Raw genomic sequence first — 11,115 nt, 5'->3', positions numbered from 1 at the left:
GCAGAAAGGACCAAAAAAATAAATAAAAATGTGTTATTCAGCACATTTAGGTTAAATTCACAGCTAACATGAATGCAGTTAATCTGCATTGTGTAATTGTTTTGCTATGTTGCAATTGTTTATCTAAAACTTGTTGTGTATCATTACATCTTAATAGGCCATGTCCAATTGTTACTGGATGCAAATTTTCCATCTGCTGTAAATTTGCATCCACTTACTTTTCTGCATCTCCTCATTTTTATGCGCATTATTTTTTGGCTGCAGCATCTCATTTGCTGCATTGCCAACTAGGATTTGATATGCCCGCACAGTTGTAACGTAACACAGATGAGTCTGACACAGAGGCTCTTCCTTGTTTTGAACTGCTTGATAACTAACTAAGCTTTCTATGTTCTGTGTTGGGGTTGTGTTGCAGCTGTTCCCTAGTTAATTTAATGCTGTGATGGTATATACAGTGTTCTGACAGTGTGAATTTTTCCTGCATACCTGGAGGCACAACACACTTTCTTATTAACGAGGTCTGATCAGAGCTCAGGTAGATCAAACTGCTCTTGTATTTTGGTTGACAAAACGTTTTGCTGGGACATAAATATCATGCCATGCATTTGCCCCACAGCCTGGTCTTGTGAAGGTGCAGAACAGAGTCTCTGAGGCACTGGACAGTCTGCTTCAGTAAGAGCTTGCTTAATGCAAAGAGCAAAATATTGGCCTGAAACATGGATGAAAAGTAACAGGTTGACAACATATTGATCCAAATTAGATGCATTTCACCACAGGAGACAAGGGCATCACAAAGGTGTGGAGGTCACTCACACTATTGTTATTACAATAGTCTGGTAATTTGCCTTCAATCTTGAGCAAATGATTACCACAATAAACATTTATTTGAAAATTTTCCTTGCAAATGTGCAAAAAAACATTTACTCATGCTACTGTGCAAATGTATAAAAACATCAGTGTTTCCATAAAACCAGAGACTGCAGAGTCTTCCCTCAGGATCTGTGGTTATCAGCCACATTAGCCCTACAGATAGTATAGGTCACTGCAGGGAAAGGTCACCTCTGCTATTCTACTTTAAATACTCATTATTTTATTAAGTACACATAGTAAGTCTCCTTCCACTTGATATTCAATGCTGCCCCAAAACCCATCTTTGCCCGAGAAACAAGCCGGCATGATAAAAATACGTAGCCTCACAGACTGAGTTATTTGTGTAAAGCTTTCCACCATTGATTTAAATAAACTTTGTGGTTAGTTTCTGCTGTATGGATTCTTTCCATGATATATGTAAAACAAAAGGTTGTAGAACTTGTAATTTCAGACCTCACAGACACAGCAAGACTGAACAGTCCTAACTTCAATCATACAATTTTTCAAGGAACTTCGTGTTGCCAAATATCAAAAGAATTTATAAATACACAGATGAGAAATGTTTTTTTTTAGAGATGTGAAAACCCTTGATTTTATTACAAGAACCAGTTGCTGCATTATTGTACTGCAGTAAGAAGACTTCTGACAGTGGTGCTGAGCTGCAGCAAGGTAACAATAGAACGTTAGTTTCTGTACCTGGAGCTTAGAGTGGCGAATGCAGTGCATTTGAGGGCAGTGAAAACATACTGTTAATACATGGTCATTTTATTGTTAGCTTAATTAGATATGACAAGACTTAACAAACTGGTGCTTCTTTACAAATCCAGCAGATATTACACAACGTAATTATTTTTTCTTGGGTAACCTATTGAATGTAAGTACAATATTCACTTCCCTTTCTTCTCTGTTTTGGTCTTTTCTAACAGTACAGACATGTATCTTCAGCTGTGAAATGCTCCACTCGATCTCCAACTATGCGGACGTAGCAGCTTGCTTCTGCTGAAAATAACAAGCGCTGCAATAAACCAAAGCCGTTGTGGGCCAGAAAACGAGCTAAAAGATGCTGAGAAAACTCATTGAACTGAAGGAAACTGTACTTTGGGGGATTATCATCCTCAAGTGATCCCTTTTACACAGTCATTTGATCCACTGTTAATGCAAATATATTTACTGCAGTCCACAGATAAGTGAAAGAACTCAGAATTTCATAGTAAAGTACAAGTTCTATCTCTCAGAATTTACAATAAATTGTTTTTGTACAACAACAGATTTACTGTTTTGTTTTGTTTAATATAAGTGAAAGATTGCAAAATATTGATAGGTTTTATTTATTATGTATAAAGTTACTGTGTACTTAACCCTGGGTTAAAATAGATCAGAAGTGTTCGTGTAGTTATAATGAATAAAATAAGTTGCGGTTAAACAATTTACTGACACATTGTCGGTATTGACAATGTATCAGCTTGGCAGTGAAGTGTTTCCCTCAAAAAACATGGAAAACCTTGAGCTTACAGTGCGGCAAAGAAACGCACAATCTTTGTGTTGTCTTTTCTAGTTGGTATTAATTAAATACTAAGTAAGGCCAGTAAAACGACTGTCTCTAGTGGTTAGTTGTGATAAGGTTAATATAAGTCCATGTGGGGGAATCACCTGCTGGCTCAGAGGCTGCACAAATATAAGCATTAAGTGAATGTTGTCATTCTCCCACAGTAGCAGCTGTCATCCTGCAGCCACAAGTCTACTGCATGCAGCTGCTGAAAGGTGAAACCTCCCATTCCCTCCAGCTGCTTGTTTCTTATCCCTGTCCATCTTTTTTGCAGTTGATAAGTGCCGCTGGATCACTGGAAACCCTGCTCCAGTGAGAAAGGGTTAAGTGAATACAAACCCTTTATTCAGCACATTTACACCTCCTTAATGTGAAAATCTCTCCTGTACGTCCACTTGCTCCACGATTGTTAAAATTATAACCCTGAAAAAGAGAACGTTCACAGCTGTGCTGCTATTGTCTCTTATTTACATTATTATTACATTCGTTTTTGGCCAGCATTTAATCATACACAAAGTGATACAGTGGTAAGGTTAACCTGCTTTATTGTATGTATAAACTTTCATTCTAAAGCAAGTTAAAACATAATATTCTGATGCTGACCAACCACAATAACTTATATTGCACATTTTGTAATGTTCACACCAAGTACTTCACCATTATGAACAAAAATGTTAAAGCTTAAAGTCGTCACTTACTAAGATAAACAGTCACTGTCGAAAAGACTTCCATTATTGCAGGTTTATAGATACCGTCTTTGGCGCTTTTGTTTGCCTGACAAAACTTTTATGAAATTCATTCCACCTGGTTAAAGAAAACCATCTTCCAGTATTTACGATCCAAGCTGCCCCAGTCACTACAGCATTTTAATATTTTGTAGCAAATCCTGCTCCTCATCAGACTAAATTTAAATGAGGAGGGAGCCAGTACTTGTGCACTGCTTGCTTAGCCAGCACTTGGCACTTCCATTACTTGGCTTATACTGCATTCTGGCCCAGTAAAGGCGGATGTTCTTTCAGTTGTTGCAGTGAGTCGGTCCTCTTGTCTTGATGCTGCTCAGATGGAGGTGGCTGCTGTTGTTGTGGATCAAATTTAACAATTTCCTTTTGAGGGACCTGCGGTGGTGCTGCCTGCGATGGCTCTAGAATGGGCATCTCTTTCCTGTCACTTGGCTGAATCTCCAGAGCTGGTGTGTCCTTACAGCAGAAATACTGCTGCCAGATTTTCTGGAAAGCAGTGCGGAATTTCCTAATGCGAAAAGCGTAGACAATTGGATTGACTGCAGAGTTGCCGTGGGTGAGCAGGATGGCGATGTAGATGAGGACTTCGGGCTTTTTACACTCAGGGCAGAAGAGGGTGACACAATTGATAATGTGGAGGGGGAGCCAGCTGATGGCAAAGAGAAAAAGGACCAGAGCCAGAGATTTAGCAAGATTCAACTCCTTGTCGTAATACTTGTTAGGGTCTGTGTGGCTGGTGCTGAACTTCTTATTGTTAAGTTGCTTATGGATCATGTAAAAGATCTCTGCATAGATAACCAGCATGAGAAGCAGTGGTGGCAGCACCCAGCCGAAAAAGTTGAAATAGACCATGTAGTCCATACTGATGACATTCTCGAACTGGCAAGTGATAACAAGATCAGAGCTGATAGAGCCGTTCTGCTGCAGGCGCCAAAGGGTGTTCCATCCTAACATGGGTGTCAGCCCCACGATGAAAGCCACCGTCCAGCATATCACCACTGCCAGCCCAGCTCGACGAGGGGTGACCACTCTCTTGTACCTGAAGGGGCAACACAACAACACACTATCATGTCAGCACTTTCTCTCACAACACTGGCAGGTCTTGTATCCTTTCTTTTGATGTCATTTTTTATTTTGGCAGTGTCCCTGGGCTGACAAAATGTGTGATTCACAAAAAAGAGATATTTTAAATACAAGGCCTAGAAACTTTACAAACAGCTCCTTGCATTACATATTTCTACTTCAACAAGTCCCTTATCAGTAGACTTTGCCCCTGTACTGCAGGAATCTGCTGCTTTTATTCAGGGCCAAACTGAATTAGGTCTTACAATTGGCTCAACACTACCTACTAATTTATTGCAGCGGTACAGTGGACACAAGCTGCTGCACTAATACAGGTTTACAGGTTTTATGGATAGGAAACAGGAGGTAGTGGATTAAAACAGATTAAAAAAGCTAAAAAAAATTCCTGTTCATAGCTGTCTTGTGACCAAGAAATCACACAGAGAGACTCAGACTGATCCTTGCCTAGAGGTACAAATGAAAATCGTTATCTAAACTGGAGACTGTTGGAATGTGTGTAGAGCAACACCTGATTAGTAGTGGTTGGTCTTTACTAAATCTGATGTTGTTATTATAAGGGAAATGTTAGCATCACAACAACCTGACCTTTGCTGAAGTTTAGCCTGCAGCAAAACGAAACACTTCAATTTAGCCAGGCTGACACAGGTGTTATGTGTTAGATTAGTATTGATTAGGTAGGTTTGTGTTAAGTTAGGTGTGTGTCAGAAGCGCAGCAAGAAGGTTGTTAAACACGAACTAAGGCAGCCCCCTGGCCTGCTCGAAAGAGAGCAAATATTGATCTCAAAGGGAAACATCAGCACCCTGTTGACCAAGCAACAGAAACTTAGGTTAATCATGCCATAAATATCTTCAAACTAGTGGGAAAAACATTTTCATAAAGTTGTTCTTGTTTCCTCTTGATAAGAGATAAGTTGTCAGAAGGTAGTTTCTGGTTTAGCAGAGCAAGGACTCGCTGACATACTGACATGTACTACACATTGATTGGGTTATACCATAATGAAAGGTCAAAAATACATGATAAAGGCCTATCAAATGCCTGGAAGACTTGGCAGCTTGTCAGAGGGGAGATTAAAGTCTCAGGCTATAACACACAGTATTCTCAAACAATAAATTCCTGACTTATAGTAAGCTTATCTTTTCAGCACTAGTGCTCCAGCTTTTGTTTCACTCTGGGATGATAAACCACTGGTGATCAAAGACGATTTAATGTTGAGACTAAAACTGACTTATCTTGTGCCCCTGCAGAAACACAGAAATATATTCTCCTGTATACAACCCAACTCCAAATGTAGCTTACGGATCAGTCACTGTACTAGTCTCCTACACATATTACAGATCCAGAGGACAGATGATTAAAACTGCAGGTTGAACAGCCGGGCTCGGGTTAGCTGTCATGTCAGGACTAGTTAGTCAGATCTACAAGCACATAAAGGAACTGGAAAGATGGAGACATCCTGTGGAGTGAGACAAGAACAAGATGAAATCAATGGCCAGAAAAACATCACAGAAGCTGCGATGACTTCTTGCTGGGAAACAAAAGCAGTGCCATCTTGAACATCTCTTTCATCATCATAACCACAATCAGCTGTACTCAGAACAAGTGACTCAGTGCGTGTCCGTATTCTCACGTGTTGGTTATAAAAACCCCATTACCTGGTCGGGATCTTGACCCTGAGATAGCGGTCAATCGCAATAGCCAGGAGAGCCAGGATTGAACTTTGCGTCAGCACCAGCACTGTGCACGCCACGAGCAAGCAGCTGTAAAAGTGAGTTTGGAGTCCGATACTGATAGTAATGGCCAAGGGGATGACCAGGGCTCCCACAGCAATGTCCGCCAGAGCCAGGGAGACAATGAAACAAAACGTGGTATCTCGCAACGATTTATTAATTTTCACCGCCCAAACCACCATCACATTCCCGATTACAGACGCGACGGCAATCACCACCTCCATTCCTATGTAGAGTGACTGCGCTGGGAAAAGTGCCCCGGACATCTTTCCGGATGATAACGTCCTTGGTGAGAATGAAATGAGACGAAAATGTTTCGTAGAGGCCAACAGAGCACCGCTTGATATTATTTTGCTCAGTGTTGTGTTTTCGCAATGAGCTGCGCGTCCATCACTTTCACCATGCCCAAGTCTCCTTAGTTATCAAGTGAAAGTTGCAAGAAAAATTCCCGTATTTTTGGAGGAAAACGCGCGTTGGGCTGCAGCATCTCCAAGGATGAAGGGTTTTTCCTTTGTAGCAGGTGCCGTGGTCGGGCTGCTGTTGTGCGTCGCTCCTGCAATGTGCCCGGCGCCTCCACTTGGCTGAATACACCTGCTCATTGTGAGAGCAGCATCCTTCCCATGCGCTGTGGGCGCTTCACGTTCAGCAGTCCAAGTTATTTATAATCTAGCGAAAAAGGTTTCTGGTGTAAAGGAAGGAAAGATTGGAGCTCCTTTGCAGGCGTGTGTGTTCCTTCCTCCAACGCGATTGCTAAGAATAGCTGTGCGATTTTTCTCGCCGTTCTTTTGTTCCCGTTGGCTTTGTTTCTGTCGTGTCTGATCTTGGTTTCTCACTTTTTTATATTTCTTTAGTGGGTGTGATTTTTCATTTGCATAAATAAATGTTATTGAGTCTTCTGTGGGACTGTCCCAAGAAAGTTTGGTAGTGCAGAAGTGAATTGAAATCACACTAACACCCACGCACGCCCGGACACATGCTAATGAACCTTGCTCTGTAACCCATTACCGGAAGGAGTTGAACTGCCACAGCTGACACAGAAATAACACAGATAAAGCTATTTGAAATTGCAGATATAACTGTGGCATGTTTACAAATCTCGAAGTGATAAAGGACTGAGCAAACAGTGGCACAAATGGAAGCACACAATACCAACTGCTTTTGTTTTCTACCTTTACCCACTTAATTCAGACATCTCAGGAAAGCATGCATCTTTATTAGAAATGGATATTCAGGTAACTTTGAATCAGCCTTATCCTCCTAATTAATGAGAAATCTATAACAACAAGACTGCAAACCCCATGGCTGATTTAGATCTATTGATCAGCTGCAAGAAAAAAAAAAAAGATCTGCATCTTTTTGAGAGGCTTTTGAAAAGGATATTTTCTACTTCAGACTCAGGATCTCAGAAATCTGTCCTTTCACTTGTGAAAACCTTGATCAGCCACGTGATACAAAGGAAACATACAGGAGTGAATCGGAGCACTGGAAACTTGTGTCCAACAGGAAGTTGCTTGTCTCGATCTCTGTCTTCACATTCAGGCAAAAATTACTGTGTTGTATATAATAATATGAGAGGACACTAGATGGGATGTTGCATTTACTTACTTTAATTTAGGTAATTTAGAAGACAGCAGAGTGGAAGACCTAGTTGGCACGAGATTACAGGTGATACAAAAAACAAAATTGGTCAGTGTTCTTACAGGGACACAGTCTGTGATGGCAGGATGGCCAACAATCAACATGGGCTCAGCTGAAGACAGCTTCCATCTGTGACCAGTGTCATAGTTAGAGACATCAGTGAGTGGTTTAGAGGTCAGCCAATAAGCACTGAGGGAGGAAGAAGCCATATGGTCATGTTGCAGTAGTTGGCCCACTTGTAATATTTTAACAAGCACAAACATGGTGGATATGCATGCTACATAAATAATTATAGGGCAAATGGTTTGAGTTAACACGGTTAGGGCAACGGTTTTCTCCTTTTGGCAGCTTAAAGACGTAGCAACCGCATCAGTGAGGACATCATGGCAACATGATAATAAAAATATCTGCTGGATATACAGACCTGAAAAAAAACCAAACACTTACCTTTCCTTCAATAACCCTGAAATATTGCTGTAGCAAACGATTCTGGTACACTAAGTACCATGTCCAGATAGTCTGAAAATTAGGAAATACTTAAGAAAATGTTTTTCAGATTTTAGCATTAGGGGATGTGAGCCCAAGTACAGCATACCTCATTTTTATCAGACAGATTCAGTTCAATGATACCTACTGAGTCCAGAATTGAAGAAATCTCAGCAGTTACAAGAGTCCAGGGTTTACTGGGCCATTTCAGAGTATTTGATAAGAAAAAAGGAAGCTGCTCAGTTGTGAGTCTCTGCTTTTAATAAAACCTCTTCATCAAACACAGATCATCCTGATGGATGAAAGAAAGACTGACTAATGGCCAGAGGTGCATTGTGATGTCCTGATAACTTGTCAAGCATTTCAAGCTTTTTAATCTAGTACAGTTTATTTGAACTTCCTGGATAGGAAAAACCCAGCACTGAGCCAAGTCCATATTCAAATGAGTAAAGATTACATAGCGATTTCCTCCTCTGTGTCTTGTGTACTGAACTGCGATCAGAAACAATATTGCTCAGTCATTTACTAAAAGCAATGAACTGCAGCAATGTTCTCAGTGTTCTCAAAAACCAACAGCATTATTATAGCAGACGAAGACCGGGAAATTTTTTGTATCATCCAGGAGTCCTTCGAGAAAAAAAAAAAAGAAAACAGTTTATCCATTTCAAACAAGACTGTGGTCACTGAGGAATGAAATTGAAGGGTTGTTATGTAGGACTCTCTGGCACCAGGAACACAAAATGGGTGGTCTTGCCTCTGTCGCTGAGGAGACCCTCAGTGAAAATCTCTGACAGGAAGCAATAGAGAAGTATTCAAGAACTCCCTTGTATCCCCTGACTATTCAAAAAAGAACCTGGAAAACCTCTGACTACTGAAGTTGCTGGGAATTAATTTGTTCTTCTGTAACTGACATGGAAGATTTACATGAAGGGTGCATCACACACAAAAAAGACAGATATGTACTCAACCATACTAATCTCTTCCAAGGAAGCTCTTTCGCATAGCCATTAACCCTGCTCATTTCCTTTATACCATTATTATAAAATGTCACAAAATCTAAGTTGAGTTTGATTGACAGCTAAGTAACAACATCTACAGAAAACATACACCAACCAACCACCTGTGCAATTTCATGCAATTCACTACAGTGGCTCTGCCGTAAATTTTACTTTTACAAGGTTATTGTTTGTAATTTATTAGCTTTTAGGTTGAAACTGTCAGAAAGGTGATGTGTTGATTATTGAGGTCAAAGTAGGTAGTGGAGTTGTACTGAAGTGCATTATAAATATGTGGTTCTAATGTTTTGGCCACTATATTTAAATGAATGAGGTTAATTAAATTGCACAGGTGGTCATATTATTATGCCTGATCTGTGTACATTATTCCCTCAAGACTAATACATTTTATTGGACCATGTGGTTTGATGGAATAGATCTGCACATTTGCATTTGCCATGACTGCATTTTACAATATCTATGTGACCCAGATTTGGGTTTTCATTTCACAAAAACACAAGTAAGCTGGTTGGAGTCCTGGCAGTTGAGCCTCATTATGGCTCATCTGGAGTACATAATCATATACTATATGATTGGAGAAAAACAACCTCGTTAACATTCGGATTTTGGTAAAAGAGCTTTTTTCAAAGATGCAAGGTGGCCTCCCCACATTAGCTCTTCTGCTCCTCACACACAAATGTGCTCTGAATATGAACCACAACCCACATTTGAAGCTTAAACGACAGGGTGAAAATGAAATTGCATCTGTAACTGTTTACAGTGAAATTGAATAATTTTCTTGATTTTCTTGATTAGCAGTATCTTAGTTAATGTTTCCTTTAAACATATATACTATACAACATGTTTGGAAAATGCATGTATTTGGTTTATTGCTACTGAGCGGTAAATGCACTCAGCACTACTCTGTCTACAGTATATGTGAAATATGAGTCTACAATTGATTAGATTAATACAAAGAGTGGAAACAGGGAAACAGCAAGCCATATTCTGTCCAAAAATAACAAAGTCTGCATACCAGCACCTTTAAGGCTCAGAAGATTAACACGAAACATCTCTAATTGACACAAACCCAAACCCACCAAAGAGTAAAAATAACTCTTCGTGGTTTATGGTTTTTGTTTTTAAATGACCGCAGTCACTCCCTCCAAACTTGTCATTTTTATATTTTTGTTTGTGTGAAATAAACCTGCAGTAAATAATATTGAGCTTAGTAGGTGAATGTTTTTGGCTTAGATATTTACATGGGATTTCTGTTATGTTGTTTATTTATATACATTTCAATTGTTTTAACTATACTTGTAGATTAACAGGGGATTCCACTGTGTGTTTAAGTGTCTGTATAAGGGTGACTGTTCAGATGTGAAGGGGTGGTCCACACAAACAGAAAAGCTAAACCCAAACCACAGGTTCCTTAATGCATCTCTGGGGAAAGAGTGCCTCCACGTCATCCAACACCAACCCCAAATAAGATTACCGTGCAGAAAATAGTGAACCTCTTCAATGTTCCACTGTATCCCCCACAGCTCTTCACTTCATTTCATCTTCACAAAGAAAAACAGACTGAAGAAAGTGCCACTCCCATCTCCGCTTCTCTCAAAATAGCAAGGTTAATTAACATCTTGCATGTTGACCTTTTCAGTACTTGGTTAACACTGACAGTACTAACTGAACATTTGATGTGCCACACAATAATAATTGAGCTATTTGTGGGAAAATGTGAGGAATCCACACCCTGTTCATGGAGGTAGATAAGCTGGTTTGACTTTGTGTTGTGCTCCTCATTGCAGTTGATGATATCACAAACTGTAAGGGTTCCACCATGAGTCAACTACAGCCATTGCTAATAATGTAATACCCATCACTGTTTGGAAGTCCTTTGTAAGCAGCATGTGCTGTAAAATTACCTATTTAAAATATTGTAATTTGATGGTCACTAGATGCTGGTTGGTAAGTTCCTAATCCACCTTCTAGTTAGCTCAGTAGGCTGGTAATCATGTGGCAGACCTTT

At 40.0% G+C, this 11,115-nt stretch overlaps 1 protein-coding gene across 1 annotated transcript; it reads right to left on the bottom strand.

The window, feature by feature from the left end:
• Positions 1-392: 392 nt before the first annotated feature.
• On the bottom strand, positions 393-6,963 carry adora1b (adenosine A1 receptor b). Its single transcript, XM_067526596.1, has 2 exons — positions 5,893-6,963; positions 393-4,195 (listed from the first exon to the last, which is right to left on the bottom strand). The coding sequence occupies exons 1-2, from the start codon at positions 6,231-6,233 to the stop codon at positions 3,394-3,396; spliced, it is 1,143 nt and encodes a 380-aa protein (XP_067382697.1). The 5' UTR covers positions 6,234-6,963; the 3' UTR covers positions 393-3,393.
• Positions 6,964-11,115: the final 4,152 nt, after the last annotated feature.

The sequence above is a fragment of the Channa argus genome, chromosome 13 (assembly GCF_033026475.1).
Source record: "Channa argus isolate prfri chromosome 13, Channa argus male v1.0, whole genome shotgun sequence".
Classification (NCBI taxonomy): Eukaryota; Metazoa; Chordata; class Actinopteri; order Anabantiformes; family Channidae; genus Channa; species Channa argus.
This window is presented reverse-complemented; position numbering and strand designations above follow the sequence as displayed.

Coding starts and splice junctions, on each gene's coding strand:
- adora1b (XM_067526596.1), bottom strand. CDS start 6,233: ATGTCCGGGGCACTTTTCCCAGCGCAGTCACTCTACATAGGAATGGAG. Junction 4,196..5,892: donor AGGGTCAAGATCCCGACCAG/GTAATGGGGTTT, acceptor TTGCCCCTTCAG/GTACAAGAGAGTGGTCACCC.